This window comes from Oncorhynchus mykiss, chromosome 11 (assembly GCF_013265735.2).
Source record: "Oncorhynchus mykiss isolate Arlee chromosome 11, USDA_OmykA_1.1, whole genome shotgun sequence".
Taxonomy (NCBI): Eukaryota; Metazoa; Chordata; class Actinopteri; order Salmoniformes; family Salmonidae; genus Oncorhynchus; species Oncorhynchus mykiss.
In genome coordinates, this window is record NC_048575.1 from 45,715,069 (window position 1) to 45,742,339 (window position 27,271).

Below are 27,271 nucleotides of genomic sequence, written 5' to 3' on the forward strand. Positions count from 1 at the left end.
TGAAGGTGCCATGCAGATGTGCAAGATCAAGAACGGGGCCACCTACATCGTGTTAGTCAGCACGCAAAGCTGGGCACAGCGCGTGGTTTGACTAGGCTACTAAGATTGCCTGGGGGTTTTTCAGCACGCAAAATGACTTGAAGATCAATGACTGTCGACACCGTTGCATGCAGATCGACGCTGAAGGAGAGGATGCATCGATTGTCACAAAAGATTAGGTATTTTCGGAAGCTAGAAACATTGTAATATGAGCAAAACATGTTTGTGAACTGTCGATTCGTAACATTTGAATTGATTTTCAGACCAATGCCCGCTACATTTGGATCGGTTCTTCTATCTTAGGCATCGTTCCCCGATTTAAAATGTTTATCTGTGAATTATTACGTCCCTAATGGTCAATCCTTGCATCCACCGTTCTGTCTATCAATTTGAGTGGTTACATTTCCCCAGCCCCATCCCCCAGCTTTTTAAAGAAACAATGGCAGGGAGAATGCTTTGTTATTGTTTCATCTGTGGATTGCCACTTTAAAGCCACGAGTGAGTGCTCATGTTCAGGACTGTATGTTTCTTTTGGTCTATAAAGTAAGATGTTGTGTGTAAAAGAGCGAGAGATGCACAGTGGTTGATGAAGGGAGGGAGGTGTCTTTTTTTCTCTCTCTTTCCCCACATCCCCCTCTCTCCAGTCTGGTTGTGTTTTCCCACACTCCCAGGCCACAGCCCTGGGGTGAAGCAGAGTTAGAGGGGGATTAGCTCTGTCTCCCCCACGCCTACAGAGGGTGCCCAGAGAGAAGGGCCGGGGCTCTGGTGCAGGAGTATCGACGCTCTCTGTGCACTTGGCCCAAGACTGCAGCGCTGACCCTTTCCTGCAGTCTCTATGTTAATGTAAACACAATCGATGAAAGTATTACCAGTTCCGCAAATAGAGGTTCTGGAAGCACAGACCATGTCCATGAGACAAATACAGATATTCGAGCCACTTTATTCTCAGTTTGCACCCTACACAGTACAAAAGTTTGCCCAGTTGCGATGTGTGCACCAATGGTAGGCTATACCCAAGCTAGTGGTAAACCAAAGGCATAAACAAGGGTACATGATGCTTCTGAAATTGCCATTCTTCTCAGGTTCTTTTTCCTTTTTACATGAATTGCTTTCCAGGATATTAAAAAATAAGTCTCATTAAATGATACAGGTTGGTTTTGAAATACAACCATATTTCGAGACAGGATATATGCAAGAATGAGTAAAACATTTCATTTAAGGGAAACATGTTCAGCCCACGGCTCCTACTTGTCACTCACCACCATAGCCCAACCTTAGATGTGTTCTGTTTGAGAAAGCTCAAGGTCCACTTCGTCCTGCTTAGTTTAGCAGAAGTAAAAAAAAATATATATATATATATATATATATATATATATATTTAGAAATTGCTCTAATGAAAGATGACCATGTAACTCACTTGGTAGCCTTTTTGCCTTGTCAAGTTATTTTTTGGCTTAAGCAAGGTGAATTGTATATTAGCCAACTTCTCTGACCTCAGTGTGTCTCTGTGTGAAAATGCTCACTCCTACACTGATGCATAACAAAAAATATATACAAAAATCCAAAATGTTTGTGACTTAGACTTTTTAGTGTCCAGGACCATAGGTTACATGCCAGGGGAAAAAAATATATTGGTTTAACTACATCAGTATTGACTGCTAAGTCATAATTGCCTGCTGAACTAGCGGAAACAGCAGATTCAGCCGCTCCCCACTACAGAACCACTACACCATTCTGGTTAATATTCCCGCCCCCCTCCACTTCAAGCACTACCTTGATTTGTCAAAATAATCAGTGACACTGTGCTCTTCTTCACCAGAGACTTTTCACCTCTCAGATTCAGAAAGTGTGTTAACATTTTTATGAAAAGTCTGTCACGAGAGATTCGGGTTCACCCTATATGGAAAACGATACACCATCAGCATTGCCAAAGTGGAAAATATACAGGAAAGTATCAACTAGAAAATATGATTAGGTCACAAATCTCATAGTTTGCATTCAAGTTGAGATGTGTATACTGTAGCTAGAGAATATTGAGGAAAATGTAACTTTCGGGTAGAGGGGGAATTTCTTAAATGGATAACTCTTAATTCACTTCATCAGAATCCAATGGGATAAAAATCTCACTGATAACATCTGTCCAACCCCATGGTTATGCATACAGTATTAATCAGACAAAGACAGATGGCAAAACATTTGTTCTCCAGCTATCTGTTGTCCCTTTCAGAATTTCCTCAATAGATGCTTGTTTTTTTCCCCCATACTTCTTGATATGTTTGTTTGGTTTTGGTAACCAACTGTGTCATCAGTGCCAACAATGAAATTCCCGGTGATTATGTACAACAGCTTTAGGAAGACTGATTAAGTAGAGCTCAGACGGTTTGCAACGTTTTTATATACTTCTTTATCTTGAAAGGATTGTGTCATTTTCATATTTTAATGAGCCAATTGCTTAGCCCAACTTAAAGACAACATTTACAGAAAACAAACTTAAGACTAGGGTTGGGGCAATGTCAACCTTTTTCCTATCGTGATTATGTACACATAAAACATTGTGATATACAATGCTATTGCCCCTATAAGCCACCCCCAAAATGATTTTTTATATATATATAAAAAAAAATATTACAATAAATTAAAAACTCGGCTAAAACGACAGTTTGGCTATAGCGCAAAATCGAATGCAACTGATGAAAGAGTCAAAAGGACCTTGGGGCTGCAAGGAGCCAAGGTAAGTTGCTAGCTAGCATTAAACTTATCTTATAAAAACCGATCTTCACGTGATCACTAGTTAACTACACATGATTGATGATATTACTAGGCTAACTAGCTTGTCCTGCATTGCATATAATCAATGCGGTATCGAATCACAGCCTACTTCAACTTCGCCAAACGGGTGATGATTTAACAAAAGCTCATTCACGAAAAAAGCACAATCGTTGCATGAATGTACCTAACCATAAACACCAGTGCCTTTCTTAAAATCAGTACACAGAAGTATATTTTTTAAAACCTGCATATTTAGTTAACATTGCCTGCTAACATTAATTTATTTTAACTAGGGAACTTGCTTACAGTGAAAGCAGAGTCAGGGTATATGCAACAGTTTGGGCCGCCTGGCTCGTTCTTCCTAACAAGGACCGTAATTAATTTGACAGAATTGTGCATAATTATGACATGACATTGAAGGTTGTGCAATGTAACAGCAATATTTAGACTTAAGGATGCCACCCGTTAGATAAAATACGGAATATTTCACTGAAAGAATAAACGTTTTGTTTTCGAAATGATAGTTTCCGGATTTGATCATATTAATGATCTAAGGCTCATATTTCTGTGTTTATTATAATATAATTAAGTCTATGATTTGATAGAGCAGTCTGACTGAGCGGTGGTAGGCTTCTTAACTGGGAATATTGAAAAACTGGGAATATTAAACCACCAGCTTTCATATGTTCTAAGCAAGGAACTTAAAAGTTAGCTTTTTTACATGGCACATATTGCACTTTTACTTTCTTCTCCAACACTGTGTTTTTGTATTATTTAAACGAAATTGAACATGTTTAATTATTTATTTGAGACTAAATAGATTTTATTCATGAATTATATAAAGGTAAAAAATAAAAAAAGTGTTCATTGTTCATTCAGTATTGTCATTATTACAGTATTGTCATTATTACAAATAAATATATATATATATATATATATGTGTGTATATGTAGATATACTGGTGTGTAAAGGAGCAAAAAAATAAAAACAATATCGGGATGAGGTAGATGGATGGGCTTTTTACAGATAGGTTATGTGCAGTGATTTGTGAGCTGCTCTGACAGATGGTGCTTGAAGTTAGTGAGGGAAATATAAGTATCCAGCTTCAGTGATTTTTGCAATTTGTTCCAGTCATTGGCAGCAGAGACCTGGAAGGAAAGGCGGCCAAAGGAGGAATAGGCTTTGGGGGTGACCAGTCAAATATACCTGCTGGAGCACGTGCTACGGGTGGGTGCTGCTATGGTGACTAGTGAGCTGAGATAAGGCGGGGCTTTACCTAGCAACGACTTGTAGATGACCTGGAGCCAGTGGGTTTGGCGACGAATATGAAGTGAGGGCCAGCCAACGAGAGCATACAGGTCGCAGCGGTGGCTAGTATATGGGGCTTTGGTGACAAAACGGATGGCACTGTGATAGACTGCATCCAATTTGTTGAGTAGTGTTACAGGCTATTTTGTAAATGATATCGCCGAAGTCAGTAGGATAGTCATTTTTACGAGGGTATGTTTGGCAGCATGAGTGAAGGATGTCTTGTTGCGAGATAAGAAGACGATTCTAGATTTAATTTTGGATTGGAGATGCTTAATGTGAGTCTGGAAGGAGAGTTTACAGTCTAACCAGACACCTAGGTATTTGTAATTGTCCACATATTCTAAGTCAGAACCGTTCAGTAGTGATGCTGAATGGGTAGTGATGCTGAATGGGCGGGCAGGTGCGGGCAGCGATCGGTTGAAGCATTTCGTTTTACTTGCATTTAAGAGCAGTTGGAGACCACGGAAGGAGTGTTGTGTGGCATTGAAGCTCGTCTGGAGGTTAGTTAGCACAGTGTCCAAAGAAGGGCCAGAAGTATACAGAATGGTGTCGTCTGCGTAGAGGTGGATCAGAGAGTCACCAGCAGCAAGAGTGACATTGATGTATACAGAGAAGAGAGTCGGCCTGAGAATTGAACCCTGTGGCACCCCCATAGAGACATACTGCCAGAGGTCCAGACAACAGGCCCTCCGATTTGACACACTGAACTCTCTCTGGGAAGTAGTTGTTGAACCAGACGAGGCAGTCATTTGAGAAACCAAGGCTGTTGAGTCTGCCGATAAGAATGTGGTGATTGACAGAGTCGAAACATTGACATATTGCACTACTTTCTCTTGTACACTGAGGCCATAGGGAAGCTTTGTAGCGGAAAAGTGAAAGATGTTCCTATTTGAAAGCTAGAAAAAAATGTGTATCTCGCAATATGTTTAATAAAAAAATAGCTCATGCTAGAAAAGGTTGAAGCCCACTGTGCTAAACCATCGTTGTCACGTTCTGACCTTAGTTTTTTGGTTATGTCTTTGTTTAGTATGGTCAGGACGTGAGTTGGGTGGGTTGTCTATGTTCCTTTTTCTATGATTTGGGATTTCTGTGTTTGGCCTGGTATGGTTCTCAATCAGAGGCAGCTGTATATCGTTGTCCCTGATTGAGAACCATGCTTAAGTAGCCTGGTTTCACTTTTGAGTTGTGGGTGATTATTTTCCGTGTCAGTGTTTTGTTCCACACTGAACTGTTTCGGTTTAGTTTTTTCACGTGGTCGTTTATTGTTTTTGTTCAGTGTTCATTATTCTTATTAAAAAACTAAGATTAACACTTACCACGCTGCGTATTGGTCCGATCCTTGCTACTCCTCCTCAGAAGAGGAAAGCCGTTACAATCGTCTGTCACATTACGATGCAGTCACCATCGACGATGTCATCGCCATTGACGATGGCTGTCAATCATTGTCAACCGACGATGCTGTCGTAATATTGCCCAAACTTACTTAAGTCTAAATACCCCAATCACATTTCTTTACATTTTTAATATCTGTTGCGCTCTTCGTACGTGTTCATTTGTGCACAAAAAAAACTGTTACCCAAGACTACCTCAACCGGTTGCCGTTGAAAGAGTAAAATTACTATTATTGTTCATCCTGAGTTTGAAATAGCTGAAATCCATAATGTGGCTATGCTACTGATGTATAGTGAGTGCTAAGCTGTATCCTGCAGACTGCAGTGCTACATTTCCCCTCAACCCTCCCAGCCCTGTTTGCCTCCACAAGGTCACATTGCCAGCGGCAGTCCTACGTTCCCCACTTAAAAAGCAAAAACCCATACAGCTAATGAGTTCAGAGATTAAGGAGCCACAATTAGGGCTCAGACACACCAAGGATACTGACTGCTGAGAGGTACTTAGCACCTCTGCCCAGAGTGTCGGCAGTTAACCTTTTGTTGTTCACATAGCACATATCCACCACTGATCCAACAATCGCAATACTTCAGACCACAAGGTGGCAGTAGCTTGTTTAGCTTGTGCCTGCTGTAGATGGCTAATGTTAGCTAACTAGCTAGTATGCTGTGCTAATGTTGCTGCTAGCTAGCTAGCTAGAATGTGGTAAGCCCTTGTTAATACTAGCCAGATGGCCACAACTAGATAAACATTTTTTAAAAACCTTTATTTAACAAGGCAAGTCAGTTAAGAACAAAGTTAATTAAGAACAAATTATTATTATTTACAATGATGGCCTACCCCTGCCAAACCCAGACGATGCTGGGCCAATTGTGCGCCTCCCTTTGGGACTCCCAATCATGGCCGGATGTGATACAGCTTATGTGATAACTAGCGTAGCTAGCAACATTATAATTAAATCACAATGGATATATTTTTTAATGTAGCAGCTGCCTGCTAGCTGCCGATAGTCAATGGAGGAGCTAGCTAGCTATTTTGTGCTACTGGCAAATGTTGATCCAAACTTTAGCTAGCAAGAGAACTGGCTTTGGCAGGATGGGATAATTGAGAGTGATTTACATTATTTCTTCATCTTGCTAGATAAATAGCTTGTAAATGCATTTAGTGTTTTGTGCATTGTGCTGCACTTACCACTCCATTCGTTTCATATGAAGTGTGTGTGTGACTGCCTTGTTAATTTAGAGAACTAAATTTGTAACGGCTCTCCTCTTCGTCTGATGATGAGGAATAGGAATCATCGGACCAACACGCAGCGTGGTAAGTGTTCATAGTAAATTTAATTAAATAAACTAAACACTGAATAACAAAACAACGAGCGTGAACGACACAAAACTGTCAGGTCTGTAAGGTTAAAAACAGAATGCAACTACCCACAAACACAGGTGGGAACAGGCTACCTAAGTATGGTTCTCAATCAGAGACAACGATTGACAGCTGCCTCTGATTGGGAACCATACCAGGCCAAACACATAGAAATACAACACACAGAACAAAACAGAATGCCCACCCCATCTCACGCCCTGACCAAACCAAAATAGAGACATTAAAGAGGAACTAAGGTCAGGACGTGACAATAATGTTATGGAGCTTAATTGTTTTAGTTAGAACAATTGTGATTAAAAGGGAAAAAGTGCTCTTTTTCTCCTTTTTATTTTCCAGGTCCCCCTGCTCTCTGATTGTTTTAAAGTCAAGTTGTTGGCCATTGCCAAGCATTGTGATTCTACAAGTAGAAAGGTTAATCTGCACCAGGTCGGTACGCAGCAGGTACATCTTTTGTAGTAGCAAGAGAAGGAATGGCCTCCTACAGTGCTAAGTACCTACTGGCAGACATATTTCTCGGTGTGTCTGACCTCTTAGTCCTACCTTTCTGTAAATTGGTCCGATAGCAAATTACACATTGATGTTATCAATCTCAAAAAATCACTCTCTAGACTTTACGCCATTCACTTGCATTTAATTCAATTAATGAAAAGGTTCACATCTTGCATCTTGCACATCTTGTACTGCTGCATTGAAATTCAATTCAGCATATCGTTTTATGCATTAGAATGCAATGCTAGAATGCAGTAATAGTGTGCCTTTTTTAACAACCTCACTTGCTGATGGTAAAAAACCTTGTGTAATAACTTGCCTTGTGTACAGCATATTTCTCTCCTAATGTCATTACTAATGCCAGTATCTTTCTCTGTGAACTAGTCTGATTGTTTTGTTCTCTGCACAATCCCAATATTCCATCAGCAGGTTGTAAGTCTTAATCATCTGTTGAACAAGGCTGTCAAGTCAGACAAATGGCGGGGCTCAGCCCCCTACCCATGTTAGGACCAGAGAGCAGAAAGCTCGCCTCCACATACCACGGCTCTGCCCTGCCGGTAATGATGGAGCACATATCTGCAAGATTGCTGCAAAAGGCCCAACTAATAGGCTGGTCAGTCTGAAAGATCTGGACTGCGAGGGGGAGGGAGAATCAACTTTTAAAAAGCAGCGACCTTTTGAAAATATGCTGCTCAGAGAAAAGATGTTTGATGTTCGAACTTTGCTGGCTTGGATCCCTTATTAGTTCTCAGACAAGGGACTATAAAGCTTAGAGAACAAGTCGCCTGTGTTTGCTTTCGCCTGCTAATTCCTTATTAAAAAAGTTCAGGACAGCAGGGGACCTTTTGATAACAGATTCCTAATATTTTGTTTTCTGAATACCACACATTCATCTGTAACTGCTCATGTCTGATGTTTTCAGAAAGACCCTTTCGCCTTGGATTTATTATTATTTTCAATGTGTTTTACTCCTACGACTAGCCTACAAGTTGCGTTGAACTCGTGGACATGAGGATTTTCAGTCGATCTTCTTTTAGAAAGAATATTTCTATATATATCTTTCACAGCACACTTTGTCAATTGCATTTGCCAGTACCTGTTGCATTTGCCAGTGCCTGTTGCCTCACCAATTTGCATGGCCCTGTCGTTTCTGAGAACCAAGTGCTACCTTTGTTAAAATTCCTCTATGCTGTAAGTACGAATCTCCATTTCAGTTTTTATGAGTAAAACATTTTGATGATTTAAAAAAAATAATAATAATAAAGGAAAATGTGTTCACAGCCATTCTGGCAGCGGTCATTGGCAGTTAGGCTCTTATTAAAACGCGGCTGCACTGTCACACCGCTGCGTCTCCTTGTTCAATCACAGCCAGTAGAAACTTGTTTAAACCCAAATTAGTTTCCTGGGAGGAATATGACCGATCTTATTTGCAGTTTCAGATTACCCTGATTTATGAGAAATACGTCCCAGAAAAAAAAACTCTGTGGCTGATATTTAAAGATGAATTAAACCTATGACAGCAGTACAACTGCCTGTCTACAACTCTCTCTCGGTGCATGTTGTCTTCTGCATTTCCTCTTCCTTCACTGCTCCCTTGTCGCCGCCTCTTGGAAGCTACCAACCAAGGACATTTCCAATGTCAGCCTTATGAAAGACACAAAGCCTGCTCGATTTATCTGACTGTATTCATACTGTATCATCACTGTCCAGTGATGAAGAAGTGAATGGCAAAATCCAGAAGCAATAGTGAGTTGTATAAAAACCACTACAGTGAGAAGACCTAATTGTAGAGGTGGAGGTTTTTCATCGGGCCTTTAATCTGGCATCTAGGCTACGACTTCAAAGAGACGCATGAAGATGTATGAGATTGGATGAGCTATTTATCATTGTCTGTTTTTGTCAGTCCAAAGTTAAACTCAAGTCAACTATTTTCAGATTAGCTGCATGTAACATCTGTTTTTTACAATCAACATAAATGATCCGTCTTCAGAATTAACCCTCTTAGAGCTGGGAGATATTTTATGGTGGATACCGTCTAAAGGTATTTTGAGACCGTGCTAAATCAAATAAAAGTTATTCAAATTGGACTACTTCACTGTCAGTTGTGTTGTGCAAAACAATCAGAAGAGAGAATTCCCATTTATATCCACTTAGAATTCATTTGTTGCCATCCTATGGTCATGTGCTACTCATAAAACATGAAGAACTTATATTATTCCAAAACATAAAATACCATCAAATACCGCCGTACCTCCAAAATTATAAAATACATTTTATTTTGTCCATATCACCCAGCCCGAGCCCCTCTAATTCCCTGCTTTTTGTGTTTTGACATGATCAACATTTGTTCCAATCTAAAATGTGAATGAAAGTGTTTCCCCAGACTTACTTTGATGCTCCCATTAGTTCTATAGTTAAAAATCTTTGGCTGTCCAGTCCCATTATGCTCGGTGGGGAGGAGTTGGAGGGAGTCGTGGAGGTAGGGGACCTGGACAGGCACGGAAACAGCTGGCTCTTATTGAATGGAATGGGAAGCAGGAGACTATAGCTGGTGTAAGAGCTGAATGGGGATAATGCCAGGTTGTGTTCACACGCCCCCCTGCTGTTCCCACTCTCTTCCATGTGAGGCTTTTGGGATTGTTATGTAACTTCACTGAAAAAAGGGAAGAGAGGCTGTCAAACAGTTAGAAAAATACATGTTTTTTTTGCCCCCTTTTGAAGATGCTCACAGTTTTATTCAGTATTATCTTCTGTGCCTCTGTGAAAGAATTCCCAAACAATATTGTGAAGTGGGATCAGAGCCAGTAGTATTGAATATTGCGTAGGCCTTACAGTATGTTGCTGCCGAGGGGGGTTTGGGTAGTTTCTAGAGGCCCTCTTGGCCACAGAGACAAACGTTTGCTGTTTTAAAACGAATTTCTTGCAGTTCTACACATTTAGCTATGGGGCAGATTGAACATGTTACAGTTTTAAAGCATTTTACAGTTGTAAAATATAGATGCAACATGTCAAGTATTGGTCCCATTTTTCATCAGGTGAAATAAAAGGTCTCAGAAAATTTCCATACTCACAAAAAGCTTATTTTGTTGAAATGTTGTGCATAAATTTGTTTACATCCCTGTTAGTGAGCATTTCTCCTTTGCCAAGATAATCCATCGACTTGACAGGTGTGGCATATCAAGAAGCTGATTAAACAGCATGATCATTATGCAGGTGCACAAGAATTTGGCGGTACATCCAACCGGGCACACGACCACATGCAACCACACCAACCCAGGACGTCCACATCCTGCTTCTTCACCTGCGCCACCCAGACAGCTGATGAAACTGTGGGTTTTCACAAACTGTCGGAAACCATCTGTGTGCTCGTTGTCCTCACCAGGGTCTTGACCTGACTGCAGTTTGGCGTCGTAATCCGACGTCGGTGGGTAAATGCTCACTTTCAATGACCAAGTGTGCTCTTCACAAATGAATCCCAGTTTCAACTGTACCGGGCAGATGGCAGACAGTGTGAATGGCATTGTGTGGGCGAGCGGCTTGCTGATGTCAACGTTGTGAACAGATTGGCCCGTGATGGGGTTATTGTATGGGCAGGCATAAGCTACGGACAATAAACACAATTGCAATTTGAATGCACAGAGATACCGTGACGAGATCCTGAGGCCCATTGTCATGCCTTTCATCACCTCATGTTTCAGCATGATAATGCACGGCCTCATGTCACAAGGATCTGTAAACAATTCCTGGAAGCTGCAAATGTCCCAATTCTTCCATGGCTTGCATACACACCAGATACGTCACCCATTGAGCATGTTTGAGCATGCTCTCGATCGACGTGTGTGACAGCGTGTTCCAGTTCCCGCCAATGTCCAGAAACTTTGCGCAGCCATTCAGGGGGAGTGGGACAACATTCCACATACCACAATCAACAGCCTGATAAACTCTGTACAAAGGAAATGTTGCACTGCATGAGGCAAATGGTGGTCCCACCAGGTAGTGACTGGTTTTCTGATCCACGCCCCTACCTTTCTTTTAGAGCTATCTGTGACCAACAAATGCATATCTGTATTCCCAGTGATGTGAAATCAATAGATTAGGGCCTAATTAATGTATTTCAATTGACTGAATTCCTTATGAACTATAACACCAGTCTCAACGTCATCAGTGAAGAGGCGACTCCGGGATGCTGGCCTTCTTGGCAGAGTTGCAAAGCAAAAGCCATATCTCAAACTGGCCAATAAAAGATGAAGATGGGCAAACAAACACAGACATTGGATAGAGGAACTCTGCCTAGAAGGCCAGCATCCTGAAGTCGCCTCTTCACTGTTGACGTTGAGACTGGTGTTTTGCGGGTACTATTTAATGAAGCTGCCAGTTAATGAAGCTGCCTCTTTCTATTCTAGTTAGAGCCAGAATAGAATGAATAAGCAATGAGAAACGACAGTCCATCATTACTTTAAGACATGATGGTCTGTCAATCCGGAAAATTTCAAGGACTTTGACATTTCTTCAAGTGCAGTCGCAAATACCATCAAGCGCTATGATGAAACTGGCACTCATGACAACCGCCACAGGAAAGGAAAACCCAGAGTTACCTCTGCTGCAGAGGATAAGTTCATTAGAGTTTCCAGCCTCAGAAATTGCAGCCCAAATTAAATGCTTCACAGGGTTCAAGTAACAGATACATCTCAACATCAACTGTTCAGAGGAGACTTTGTGAATAAGGCATTCATGGTATAATTGCTGCAAAGACACCACTACTAAAGGACACCAATCAGAAGAAGAGACTTGCTTGTGCCAAGAAACATGAGCAATGGACATAAGACCGGTGAACATCTGCCATGCCTTTATGTGACGCAGAGTAGGCGAGCGGATAATCTCCGCATTTGTGGTTCCCACCATGTAGCATGGAGGAGTTGATGTGGGGGTGCTTTGCTGGTGACACTGGCTGTGATTTATTTAAAATTCAAGGTACACTTAACCAACATGTCTAACACAGCATTCTGCAGCAATACGCCATCCCAACTGGTTTGCACTTAGTCCCACTATCATTTGTTTTTCAGTGATGCAACACACCGCCAGGCTGTGTAAGGGCTATTTGACCAAGAAGGAGAGTGATAAGTGCTGCATCAGATGACCTGGCCTCCACAATCACCCGACCTCCACCCAATTGAGATGGTTTGGGGTGAGTTGGACCGCAGAGTGAAGGAAATGCCACCAACAAGTGCTCAGCATATGTGGGAACTCCTTCGAGACTGATGGAAAAGCATTCCAGGTGAAGCTGGTTGAGAGAATGCCAAGTGTGTGCAAAACTGTCATCAAGGCAAAGAGTGGCTACTTTGAACAATCTAAAATATATTTTGATTTGTTTTAACACTTTTTTGGTCACTACATGATTCCATGTGTGTTATTTCATAGTTTTGATGTCTTCACTATTATTCTATAATGTAGAAAGTAGTACAAATAAAGAAAAACCCTTGAATGAGTAGGTTTGTGCTGCTAAATGCACGTAGGGGAAGCACTCAGCTACATCGGACAGTGTTGCTTTAGGCCATATCTTCTCTGCAGCTTTGTTGTTTTGTTTATTTATTTCTATCCGGTGTGTTTAGCATTCAGGTTGGGCTTCCCTGGGCACCAGTCCAGCAGCACTGGGCTGCTTCACGATCTAGGCCTTACAAACTAGCCTCATTAGCCACGAAGAGTAGGCTTGGTCAATTAAAATAAATCCCTGTTAGCACAGCTGCTTTGGTCAGCCAAATTTAGCTAGGGGAGCACTGTGTAGTCTGCCTCTCGCCTAGTGAACGGCGCTCTGTAGCCGCACATCTTGACTAATTATTTCAAGAGGAGGAATATTTTAATAGCAATTAATGAGCTGCGGGATTATGTGAGCCCCAATTTAAGTGCTCTGTCTGTGCATGAGCGCTATGAAGAATCCCCAAAGAAGTGAAGTACTGGATGACTGGCGGAATCAGTCCAGATGAGACCTGCCACCGGTTTGCACTGCAGTCTGGGGAGAGCCTAGGGAATGGTCCTAGGTTGTCCTCTAGTTGTTGATTTGGTTTCTTACTCTCCTTTTGTGGTAACACTTTATGGCAATACCAGTATACTGCATATGATGCAGTATACTGGTATTAAAACTTGTCATAAGTATGGTTTTATCAAATGTGCTATTTTCAAACTTTTTATATTATAGATGGTAATACATTATACTAAATTCTTACCAAATTAGTAGTGTTTATCAGGCTTGTATAACAGCAGTTTTATAAATCCAGATGTTACATCTACTTTTTGAGTTTTTATATTTTGAATTTCAAATAGAGGGATTTCTGGTCCCTTTAGGATTTTCTGTCACATTTGATACCAGTCATTGGGCTGTATGACTGACGCTGATTGAAACACCTGTGTCTTCTGCATAGCTTCCGTCTCTTTCACGACGTTTCATCAGACGGGGAGCAGAGCTGCCGACAGGCTTCTGCCGCTTCCACATCAAAGTGAGAGCTGCTTTACTTGCCATGCATCGCTCCCAAACTAACGACAGGAGGAGAGGGGGAGGCAGAGTGGGCAGGAGCGGAGGATATAGTTGGGCTACAAAACCAAATATTTCTCCTTTTAAGTGAGCAGAGTGTTGTCAGGCTTGCGATTTAGCTTTGGGAAAACAGTCGGCTACAATGTCTCAATTAAACTTGATGATGACTTTTATTTTTTCTTATTTTTCTCTACTCTGTTGCCAATAATGTTTTCTTGTGAATTTTACGATTTTGTGTGGGCTGCTCGAGGCTAGAACAGAGGACACATTATAATACATGGTGTTACTGGTAGTGCAGCTTTCAAGTTGTCACGTTTCGGTTAACTCAAGGTCAGATTTCTACCTTCATTAACTTTCATCTGACGCCTGTCACATTACTGTCACATAGTTGGCCTTGGAGCTGTGTTTTAAGTGTCTCAAGGTTTAGTGACGAAAACAGACCCAGACTAGGTCAGCTGTTGGATATTCTCCATGTATGCTTGATGTGATGTGGTTTAGAGCTGCCTGGCTGCGCAGGATGATCTTCACCCTGTAATAGCGATAGTGTCGTCTGAAATGGCCTGTCCTTCTCACCACTAATAGGCTGCACACGGTAGACACACAGCCTACCACGTGGTTCCAATTGGATCTGTGAGTCAGAGCATGGGTCTTGCAACACCACAGAGTTGTGGGCTTGATTCCAGCCAATGAGAGACTGTCTTCACTAATGCCTAATGTTTCCTTTTAGGCCTAGTTATTGTACTAACACATGGCATGTTTTTTGTTTGTTCTTTTCTCTCCCCATTTAGTTACAATACCACGCTGGCTTGGCGTCCAGTCTTCTCAACCAGCAGTCACTCAAGCGCTCAGCTAACCAAATGGGGGCATCAGCCAAGAGAAGACCCAAAGTCCAGCCCAGTACCCTGGTGCTGCCACCACAGTGAGTACAGCTCCTCTTCATCCTGCTCACACATTTCCCTGATAGTTGGGAAAGAAGTGACTGAAAGATGAATGATCTCACTCCATTTTTTTTTTTTTTCCAGTTTATTGTTGTCATAGTCCCGAGGGATCAGATAATGGTAATAAAGTGGTGCATTGTCTTATTTTGTTTTCTTGGGCCGTAGACCTCTTGCTTTGACATGAGAGTGGGGGGAAGGGCATGCAGAAAGTCTGGATGGATGGACTGAGGGATGATATCCCCAATGGATGATGAAACAGTGGGTGAAGGAAAGAGAACAGCGTGGTCCCTAGCTGGCATAGCTGCTACACAATCTGAAATACATTGTGTGTTGGGCTCTTATGGATAGTGTGGCATCAGTGTGGCATTATACCCTGGTCTTAGAAATGTCCCACCTTTTTTTACAAATGTTTGTCAGTGTGCCTTTTGAAAGACATGGGCTACTCTTTTCATAATGTTATTTTACAGTGCAAGTTATTGTGCGACTTTTATATAATTTAAAGTCCTTCGGGTAGATGAGGTTTGTAGAATGTGTGGAAAAAGCACCTGGTGCACTGTTCTGTTCACCCTCACACCCCTTGTCAATAAAGAAAGATCCTCACAAAATGTCAGATCACTGGGTTTGGGTGACATTTTCCCCCATATTTCCCATCTGGCATTTTAGAAGTTTTCGGCATGGGATGTAGGGCCGGTGTCGCTCAGTAAAGTTTCTGCACTCTGGATGTAAAAGGAAATATCAATAGTGGAGAACAGGGAAGGCACGGCTGTCACTGTAAATCTTCCCGGAGCAGCTTCTCACTGGTCGGTTTCCTGCGTTGTGCAGGAGGGGTGACTCTGGGCTTTGGGGAACTCTAATGGCTCTGTACAGCACAGGAAGAGAGCGAGGTGAAGAGCGGAGCAAGGTGAAGCCAACCAGCGGCTCCTCTGTCAAACGTCATTGTCCTGATGAATTTGCCGTTTCTAAAAGGAGCACCCAGCGCATGAATTATGCAGCACAACCTTCATGCGAGGTGGCTTTTAAGTTTTTTTTGCATCCACCCTCCTGCATTGCCAGCTGTTTTCGTCCTGCGTTCTTCTATATGTACAGAAATGCCCCAGAAAGTGCACAGTGTAGTTATGGTATAACAAAAATGTTGTGGTCGTAAATGAATATAGATGATATGATATTGGGTTTATGCAGACACTTTAGCTACCAAGTAGTCAAGTCCTGAGTAGACACATTTCTGTTGGAGAGTAGATCAATGGCAGGCTATTAGAGATTGGCATATTTGATTGTTCAAGTCGAATCTGCTTTGTCAGCCTTGAAAACGATCTTGGTATAGGTATGGAGATACCAGGTTATACAATCTGATAGCCTATTAGTCCGACACTCGACACGTAATAGGTTTGTTATGCAGGAGTCGTGATCTAAGACTGGATGCTGAAGAGATTAACAGATAATAGAAGACATCGGACTGCTAACTAGCAGGCATCATGCTAAGACATTGATGGTGATGTGGCTTTGGCATCAACAGATGCATACAGTATGGAAAGGGTCAGGAGTTTTTGGACACCTTTTGAGGCACTGTGTTTTTTCAGTTATTTCCAGCGTGATCCACTTGGGTTTTCTGCTGGTAGAAAATCCTAGGAAATGTTCTGTAACTGACACAAGCTGTCTCCAATCAATCAATGTTTGGTTGTTCATGTGTTTTGCGGGGGGACCGCCTAAGCCATGGGATGCGTAGCTCTGCGGATCTTAAGTGAAGTGGCAATATTCTATTAGTCTGAATTTGCCGAAACAGTTAATGGTCAGAACACTATCAATTAGGAATATCGCTAACAACAACCGAATACATTTAGGGGGAATTGCATACCTACAGTAGGAAAGAGGAGAATACCTTTCTAATGATGTCAATTTGATTTCTCAACTCCTAATATCACACAAATTACAATCATTGGAGCCGCTTACTCTCACTGGAGTATCTGACCCGCGACTAAACTACCAGTGCGGCAAGTGCTGCTGGTAAGCTTTCTTGACTTGGACATGCAGTTGCAGTGAAAAGTTTGGACACACCTACTCATTCAAGGGTTTTTCTTTATTTTTACTATTTTCTACATTGTCGAATAATAGTGAAGACATCAAAACAATGAAATAATACACATGGAATCATGTAGTGACCAAAAAGTGTTAAAACAAATCAAAATATATTTTAGATTCTTCAAAGTAGCCACTCTTTGCCTTGATAACAGTTTTGCACACTCTTGGCATTCTCTCAACCAGCTTCACCCAGGGCAAGAAAAAGTTGACTACCCCTGCTCTATATGGAGTCATGCTGAATGTAATCAGCTAAACTGGCACGTTTTGACTGACTCTTGTCATGCATAAACCAACCTCCCTTAGACAGCTAGCCCCCATATCTGGATTAATACTGTCCTAAGTGGCTAACACATTTAGGTTAATCATGCATCTCTTTGAGCTGCTGCTCTGTTTATCCAGAGATGCAGTGACCAAATTAGAGCAGTTGTGCTCTCTATTGTTAAAAGCAAAGACCAGACAAATTGATGATTAAAGTGGAACTAACCACTAAGTTTGATAGCTAATCTGACTAACTGATATACAATTATTTCTTGCTTTGGGAGGGTACCACTATAATAATATGGGGATATTGCCTGTGCTTCTGGAAAGTCACCAGGAAACTTTGTGCGGTGCAAGGTCACTTTGGAGTGACTCATGCTGGGTGTGTCGTCTGTTGGCCAACGGCGATCAGTTCGTCACTCCGGGGACACAGGCCTTTGTCCTTGGAGCATCGATTCAAAGTGGCGTTGTCAGCTTGGGCCTGCCCATTCCCATCAACAGAGAGGCTAAGCAGATCTATTAGGAGCAAGCCTGGAATTTGTGATTTTAGGGGCAAGGCCATTTGGCCTTCAAGAGGTGCCCAATCTGCCAGAGAGCCAAGGCCATCTGCTAGGGCACCAAGGCCATTAAACAAAAATAACCAATTAAATGTATTTTAAAAACGTATGTGTATGTAAATGTATGAATAATTTGCCTACATGTCAAAGTGTAGGTGATAGACTATGCGTATTGGCTACAGCATCTCATGTCCACACCGATGCTCACATGAGAGGCACCGGAAAATATAGCCAAAGTTTAATGAGTCTTTTAATTACATATGCTGTATATAGGCTAAACGCCAGTCATGTTTGATAAATATAATGTAGTATAATTAATATTAACGCCTAAATGCTTGATTGTGTCAACATACTTGAGGCACTGTTTGTTCCGATAAGAGAGAAATGACAGTGCTTGTTGTGTACCGCAACATCACCCACATTGCAATTTAAGCAGGGGCAGTCATAATTTTAAAACCATTTAACCATAAACATAATTGTTTAAAACCTGGATGTTTTTTATTTTAGGAGGCATGTCTTACCTTGTTTCAAAGTAGCCTAGCCAAATTCCTGACCATAGGAATGTTGAGTTATTTTCTAATCACTTCCTCAAATGCCATTGAAAAAGTATTTCTCTCATGTTGTATTAGTTTTCAAATCAACTTTCTTTCGTTGTCCAGCAGCCAAAGATACAATCTTAGTCATATTAACAACCCATGCTAGTTGTTGCATCTTTAGATCTTCCCTCTTTCTACATTTCTAAAGGATATTTTCCTCTGTGTCCCATGAAACCGCTCACATTGGCAGTGCGCTTTTACAAACGATGATGTTTTCTCGCTAATTGCATTTTGTAACATTTGCGTGTATAGCCTACTGCCGTGTGCGCATTGCTGCGCTTATAATGTGAATAAATAATAGTTTATCAGCATTTTAAGCTAAACGTCCTGATTTTGTTGCATCAGCGTCATTGTTTTTAAAATATATATATATGTGCAGTGATTGTATGAATGTGGGATCTATCGGACCACAACTGTCCCAGAGTCTGTTAGGAATATTTATTTCTCACACAGAACGACAAGCTGACCAATAGAATAGGTCAACTGTTGTACTATGGGAGATAGTAGATTGGCATACGCTAGTGATTTTACTGTTTGTTACTCATCTTGTTGGCTGAGGAAAAGTAAATGTGGACAGTTCAGTGTGTGCCTCGGAATTCAATAAGAAGGACGCGCGCTGTTGCATCCCCGATGTGTCCGGTCTTCACTTATACTTTGGAGCTGCGTTGCCTGTGAGAACGACCCAATCACGTGACTGGCATTGGCTAATAAGAATTTCAATACTCTATCTGAGAGAGCCGTGTGAGTGAGAGCTGCATCGGAGCACACGGAATGGCAACTGGGAGAAGTGAATTATAATTATTATATTCAGCCCAAGGGCACACTGGCCACTTTGGCCGCAAGGCATTGCTTTTTTTTTTAGGGGGCATTACAGCCACAGAAGGGGGGGGCGTTGATGCCGCTGGGAAATTGGCGGCCTGATTAGGGGCCATCCCTACTGCACTTCTCTCTTATGTATGGCCCTGTCACAAGCATCACACAAACTCACAGGCCCCACTCACATATTAACATAGGAGGTGGAACATTTCCCAAACACATGTAGAAGCCATTTTCACATTGGTCTCTGAATGTAACACCCCGTTGTAACTGGGGTGATAACTTCCAAATGGTAGGGCTGTGACCGTCATGGAATTTCCGGTTATTTGTCAGGCGTATGACCACGGTCACCATTATAATAGGTTTTAATAGAAAGGGGGAAAAAAGTCCCCCATTCTCTCTTCTCCTCCGCTTCTAACTGCATGTTCTGCTGCAGACGTTGGGTTGAATGGGGAACGTTTTATCACGTTGTAAAGAATCAATTTTATTGTGGAAAATGACTCAACTGCACTTGTCATCTTTTTTTAATGCCGGGCCATCCCATCTTCAGTCAGTTGTTCGTTCCATAACACAACATTCTAAAACTGGCTCGTTTTTCCTCCTCTCGTCTGTCATTATATTGGCTGTTAAATGTAAACCAGGCTTACTTTTTGCTGCTTTTTGGTAAGCTTGTCGAAGTTGATTTAGAAAGTTATCTTTTTGGCTCAGTAGTCTAAGGTACTACAACGCAGTGCTAGCTGTGCCACTAGAGATCCTGGTTCAAATCCAGGCTCTGTCGTAGCCGGCCACGACCGGGTGACCCATGGAGCGGCGCACATTTGGTCCAACGTCGTCCGGATTAGGGGAGGGTTTGGCCGGCCGGGATGTCCTTGTCCCATCGTGCGGGCCGGGCACATGCATGCTGACACGGTCGCGAGGTGTACTGTGTTTCCTCCGACACATTGGTGCGGCTGGCTTCCGGGTTAAGCAGGCATTGTATCAAGATGACGCACGGCTCTCGACCTTCGCCTCTCCCGAGTCCGTATGGGAGTTGCAGCGATGGGACAAGACTGTAGCTACCACGAATAATTTCATATTCAAACATTTAAATTGAACAACAATTCCATGTGAATCCGATAACTCTGATGTGTAGACTTTCCACTGTAGAGTTTGTCATCTTATCATTGATGAGAATGTCTCAAATGACAACCGAACTGACATCATATTCATTAAGTACCACCGCATATGTTCAATTGGACGGATTACCAGAATATAGTTCATTTCCCCCCACCTTCTGGTGATCCCAGCAAATGTAACATCAGTAGGATAGAGAGAGGAAAAAGGGGGGAAGAGGTATTTGACTGTCATAAACCTACCCCTAGGCCAACTTCATGACAACGGACTTGATCAGACACCGTCCACTTCTTTTTTAATTCATGTGATATTTGGATATATTTGTCATGCAGATTATACTATAACAATTCATAAATGTTTGAATTAGTGAACTTAGGCCTAATCATTGGCATGCAGACGTTTGTTTGGCTCTGGGCATCCTGTTTCCGGTGCTGCATTGCGACACAGTAGAGTTGAGGAGGATGAAATTTCAGTCATCAGTGATCCCTGATTAGACTGAACAGCAAGTCAGACGGCTCTGATTTATCAGTATTCATCTCAGTGAGCCATGCAGTCACAAGCGAGGGAATATCTGACCACTCCTCATAATCAACTGCAACGTTTGCAGGTGTAAGAGAAATGTTAGGCTCCATCCCCAAACACACTGGCAAGCTGATACCAGTCTGTCAGTTGTTGTTTGTCATCTCTCTTTGTTATAATTCGCCGTCATGAAACAGCGCTAGATCCGATTTGTCTTGGTACTCGCAGGTCACTTTTCAAAGACTTTTTGACGGTTTTCACCTGCTCAGCGGCTCCTAATGGTAATCTGGAGCATTCACATTCAAGACACTCTTCACAGTGGATTCTTAAACTATGTAACATAACTTCCCTTTATGTCTATATTTCCTTAGAATGTTCATTAACTTTGCATTTAAATTACAAGGTTAATGCAAAGAAGCCCAAATGACTTGTAGATATTCTAAAGGGAAATTTCACTCACTTTTGCTGTTTTAAAAACAGTTTTTTGCTATTTTTGCAATTAATAAAATTCAACATTTCGAATTTTCGTCGGCTGTCGATGATGGCTTCCAAACTTTAGCCAATCAGAGCAGGAGGGTGCCCTTCCTTGACAGAATATTGGCTGTGCAGTCCACAGCGACTGAACACCTTTTACGCCATTTATGTTTTACGCCTGAGTCCACCGAATACACCCATGCTGCCATCTTTAGACTATTGTCTCTCATCAGGGCCACATTTGTTGTAAGTAGAGGTCAACCGAATATGATTTTTTAATGCCGATATCGATTATTGGAGGACCAAAAAAAGCTGATTACCGATTAATCGGGCGATTTAAAAAAATGTATTTGTAATAATGATAATTACAACAATACTGAATGAACACTTATTTTAACTTAATATAATACATCAAAATCAATTTAGCCTCAAGTAAATAATGAAACATGTTCAATTTGGTTTAAATAATGCAAAAACAAAGTGTTGGAGAAGAAAGTAAAAGTACAATATGTGCTATGTAAGAAAGCTAACGTTTCAGTTCCTTGCTCAGAACACGAGAACATATGAAAGCTGGTGGTTCCTTTTAACATGAGTCTTCAATATTCCCAGGTAAGAAGTTTTAGGTTGTAGTTATTATAGGAATTATAGGACTATTTCCCTCTATACCATTTGTATTTCATTAACCTTTGACTATTGGATGTTCTTATAGGCACTTTAGTATTGCCAGTGTAACAGTATAGCTTCCGTCCCTCTCCTCGCTCCTCCCTGGGCTCGAACCAGCAATACAACAACAGCCACCATCGAAGCAGCGTTACCCATGCAGAGCAAGGGAAACAACCACCCCAAGGCTCAGAGCGAGTGAAGTTTGAAACGCTATTAGCGTGCGCTAACTAGCTAGCCATTTCACTTCGGTTACACCAGCCTCATCCCGGGAGTTGATAGGCTTGAAGTCATAAACAGCGCAATGCTTGACGCACAACGAAGAGCTGCTGGCAAAACGCACGAAAGTGCTGTTTGAATGAATGTTTACACGCCTGCTTCTGCATACCACCGCTCAGTCAGATACTTAGATACTTGTATGCTTGTATGCTCAGTCAGATTATATGCAACGCAGGACACGCTAGATAATATCTAGTAATATCATCAACCATGTGTAGTTAACTAGTGATCATGATTGATTGTTTTTTATAAGATAAGTTTAATGCTAGCTAGCAACTTACCTTGGCTTACTGCATTCGCATAACAGGCAGTCAGTCTCCTTGTGGAGTGCAATGAGAGAGCGGCAGGTTGTTATTGCGTTGGACTCGTTAACTGTAAGGTTGCAAGATTGGATCCCCCAAGCTGAAAAGGTGAAAATCTGTCGTTCTGCCCCTGAATGAGTGAATGAACCCACAGTTCCTAGGCCGTCATTGAAAATAAGAATGTGTTCTTAACTGACTTGCCTAGTTAAATAAAGGTCTAAAAAAATATATATGCAAATTGGCGCCCAAAAATATCGATTTCCGATTGTTATGAAAACTTGAAATCGGCCCTAATTAATCGGCCATTCCAATTAATCGGTCGACCTCTAGTTGTGAGCACTACAGCCATGGCAGAGCTCACAGTTTCCCAATACACATAAATAATGATCTCCAAAATAGTTTAAGAAAAGTTATGAGATATGATATGAACACGAAATATCACCCGTAGTCTCAATAAACATCCATCCACCTCCCCTATGCCATATCTTCATTTTGCCTACAAACTTACAGGCTCAAAGAGAAAATGCAATGCAGACCAGTGCCCTTCTATGTGTAGTCTAGTGTTCAGTGAGATTAAGAAGAAGCAAAAGGATGACAAGTATTAGAACAAAAAGATATCTGTATTTGACACTCTCAACCCCATCTTCTTTTTGTATTTAAGGAGCAGCTTCATAACAAGTACTTAGGCTTATTCTAAATGAATATCCCCATGCTGCAGGGTTTGACTTAGGGAAGTGAACTTTTACATGGGGACTGGATGCAGCCATCCATCCAAGTGTTGTTCTTCTAAGGTTAAGACATGGAGGTAGTTGTTTCTGTACAGGGTAGTTACACTGAAGTTCTCAATGTTGGACCATGTACCAGGGATGTTTTGGTCAGGCTTAAATATCTCGGTTTGGTTGGAACTGGAACTTGGAACTCCTAGCCCAGAATGCCAAGTAGGTTCTTCAACGCCTAGGGAGATTTGAATTTACTACACTGATTTGAATCTGTGAAAATGTGTTGTTTTGTGTTGTTGTTAAACGAGTTTCACTCTCAAGATGAATTATTAAGCAGCTAAATGTAAGAACAAGTCTTGTCGTGTAACTGTCTGGCAGTCTGGCACCCTACAGTGGCCGGCAATTGAGAGTTCTGAATCTCCATTTAACAACTCTACTTACTGCCTATGTTCATCCCAATGCACATAGTGAGAATGTAGACCTAAAGTTTGATGTGCATGTGCGGTGTGCGAGAACACACCAGTGAACTTCTGTACTTGTTGGTCAAAAATGGTAATTACGTGATTGTTGGTCTCTTGACCTCTGTATGACTTTTAAAGTCCTTCTTAATATGAGATTTTCTTTTCATGTCTATTTTGAATGACATCCTTAGGTCTGTCGATGGCTCATGGCTAACAAGATTCTCATTATATTTCGATTAGCATGCAAGCACTTGTGGCCTCGCAGTCCAGGTTAAAAATGATCCCTAGCAGCGCTGACAGTTAACAGGGTCCCCCTGGCAAAGGTTTAAGGGTGCAAGTGGATTGATGTTTGGGGGGTATGGGGGTCAACCAGACTGAGAAACCCTGTTAAAGCTCAGTGTCTGTCCCTCGTAGCCTTGACTGTCTGTCTATCTGTGGCATTGATGTGAGAGCTGCTGCTGCTGTCGTGTGCCTTCTAAAGGAGCAAGGATCCTACAAGATGACAGAGTAGCCTGGCCAGTAGGCTACTATTATGTACAGAGTTAGAAGTGTGTGTGAGTGCATGTGTCACGTGTTTGTTTGATTAGGGATGGGTGAGTGGATGATGTGGGTCATTAGTATTATCAGACTAATGTTAATCAGTTGGGAATTTGTTTCTTTGAAACCATTGATTAACATGAGTAAAACATTGATTCAACTGCGCTTCAGATGTTGAATCATTTCAAGTGTAAATCATCCAAAATATTTGTTAAGAAAAGAAACGTGACCTAAACCGTTTAGACTCTACACGTCAATAACACAGCAGGACATTTTGCTTTTCTAGGACTGTGGATTGCTGTAGTTTGAAACCTGTTTGTTGTTCATTTCCAAAAGGCAAAAATGTACTTTCTCCTCCTCCAGGTATGTGGATGACGTGATATCGAGGATCGGCCGGATGTTCCCAGACATGTCGATTGAACTCTTCCGACCCAATGGGACATCGGCAGTACTTCTGGTAAGATTCCTCCTCACCACCGGGCATCCAACACTTCTCTGCTTCAAAACGTTCTGCTTCGCTCACTTTCAACATTTGAACAATTATTGAAATTTGTAGGGCACCTCCCAATATAAATATATAAACAAGCTGACCCAGATGATATTTGCATGGTGTCAACAATATCCACAAAAGAGCACTGAAATGCAAGATATGCATGCAGTTTTTCCTCCATCGGATAGCGGGATGGTGGGTGCCCTGGCCAAGTGCAGGTTGCTGACCATGAATGCCAAAAGATACAAAACTTCTGAGCTATTTTTATGTGTACATTCTTTGACAAGAAAACCATGATGGAGGAACTGGGTTGAGTTTCTTGACCAATGATTGTCATGTACAGTGCAGATGAAAGGGTACTTACTGTACGACTTCTGTTCATGCAAAAGGTAGAATATAGAGAAATCCGTTCAATCGTCTGACCAACACTAGCTTCTCACTCAGCTCTGCTTTGCTCCAAGTTTTATTTCAACAAAGTGCTTAAGGATTCAAAGAAGACTTGTCGTGTTAAATATTAATACTACCTGTAATTATTAACATGGTTCCCTGGGATGTGTGGTGGAGCGCTGCTCTACAGAAACATACCACAGAACTACACAGCTGCTCTTCTTTACTGTCTCTTACCACAGAAAATGCCCTACCATGATGATTATGTTCAAAATCATGTCCACATATTACTGACAGGTGTGTCTTCTAGTGTTGCACGGTTTACTGGTACCACAGTAATATCACGGTACCAAAACGTTATGATCATTACGATACCAACGTTTTAGAATACTGTAGTACCGTTTCATGTCATATTACCAGATATTTCGGACATACAAGTCTAAAGAAACCAAACTGGCGCCTATTATAAAAATGTTACAAAGTAAATTTTGTTTCTAAATTCAGTTATATTTTTTTAAGCAACAACTATTCTTATTAAACTCGAGGCGAGAAATGTCCACTTCCAAAGTCACGCACATCTCACGTACGGCAACTATGATCAGCCAGCCACATCCCCTTCCAGCTATCACTCACCTGCTTCTCTCCGTCCACTCTTCCTGTGCATCTATTCTTCCATCAGTTTTTAAAATATAATTTAGCCATGATGGCGAGCAGGGATGCAGACCCTTAAGTCTTCTTTGGTTGCATGTACATTTGATTCATTGGAGCAGTGCGCAAAGTCAGCTCTTCTCTACTTTATGCAAATTGCACACGACAGGTGGAGCAGATGTTTGCTTGAAAATCTTCTGTTCTTGAAACATAGTTCCACCTATCATTAGTTCCGGGCATGCACAACCAATAAAGATGGTGGAAAGCCAATCATAGCTGTGTCTGGTTTTCAAATTCTATATAATGTCACTTTGCTAGAATACAGAGACAAAATCATAAGGTCAATGGCCTGGAGAAAGATTGCAGAGAATGTTGGTGTTGATGGTGGGTGAAGAGAGATTTGGTTGCTTGTGCTGCTAGCTAGCTATGAACATCAATCAACCTAAACCTCAAAATTGTGATCAAAACCACCATTTGTGAATGTGTTGAGTAAATTAAGTTGTGAAATTTGCCCACCAAAGGATAGAAATCACCAGTAACACGCATTATAACTTTGTAAATGATACACTAAGCATGAATTTCCCATGTAATATTCTAGCAACTGGACATCATGACATTGACGATTATAGCTCCCTTCCTGTAAAATACACAGGCCTGCATGTAAAATGCAATGAATGGGAACATTGGTTAAAAGAAATTGACTTGCAAACATTGTTGTACAAATCTCTCTTCACCCAACATTTTTGACATTTTGAATTAGCCTACAAATTGTCATCTCCATATTTTAATGTACTGTACCTAGAATACAACAGTTGGATTTGCACTAAACAATTTCATGTCAGAAAAATCATGTACAAAATCTGGCTTGAAATAGCTTGTTTACATAAGTATTCAGACCCTTTGCTATGAGACTCAAAATTGAGCTCAGGTGCATCCTGTTTCCATTGATCATCCTTGAGCTGTTTCTACAACTTGATTGGTGTCCAGCTGTGATAAATTCAATTGATTGGACATGATTTGGAATGGCACACACCTGTCTATTTAAGGTCCCACAGTTGACAGTGCATGTCAGAGCAAAAACCAAGCCATGAGGTCGAAGGAATTGACCGTAGAGCTCCGAGACAGGATTGTGTCGAGGCAGAGTTCTGGGGAAGGCAACCAAAAATTTTCTGCAGCATTGAAGGTCGCCAAGAACAGTGGCCTCCATCATTCTTAAATGGAAGAAGTTTGGAACCACCAAGACTCTACCTAGAGCTGGCCACCCAACCAAACTCTGCAAACGGGGGAGAAGGGTCTTGGTCAGGGAGGCGACCAGGAACCCGATGTTCACTCTGACAGAGCTCCAGAGTTTCTCTATGGATATGGGAGAACCTTCCAGAAAGACAACCATCTCTGCAGCACTCCACCAATCAGGGACTGGGAGACTAGTCAGGATCGAGGGAAAGATGAACAGAGCAAAGTACAGAGAGATCCTTGATGAAAACCTGCTCCAGAGTGTCGCTCAGGACCTCAGACTGGGGTGAAGGTTCACCTTC

At 41.6% G+C, this 27,271-nt stretch overlaps 1 protein-coding gene across 2 annotated transcripts in view; it reads left to right on the plus strand.

The window, feature by feature from the left end:
- The window catches only part of LOC110535739 (mediator of RNA polymerase II transcription subunit 27), a 100,363-nt gene that overhangs the window by 28,128 nt on the left and 44,964 nt on the right, over nucleotides 1–27,271 (plus strand). The window contains exons 3-5 of one of the 2 annotated variants that reach the window (XM_036935526.1): nucleotides 13,797–13,871; nucleotides 14,695–14,825; nucleotides 24,575–24,668. In XM_036935526.1, the coding sequence (XP_036791421.1) occupies nucleotides 13,797–13,871; nucleotides 14,695–14,825; nucleotides 24,575–24,668 (300 nt within the window). The remainder of the gene's footprint in view (nucleotides 1–13,796; nucleotides 13,872–14,694; nucleotides 14,826–24,574; nucleotides 24,669–27,271) is intronic. The other variant, XM_021620957.2, reaches the window with a different exon arrangement.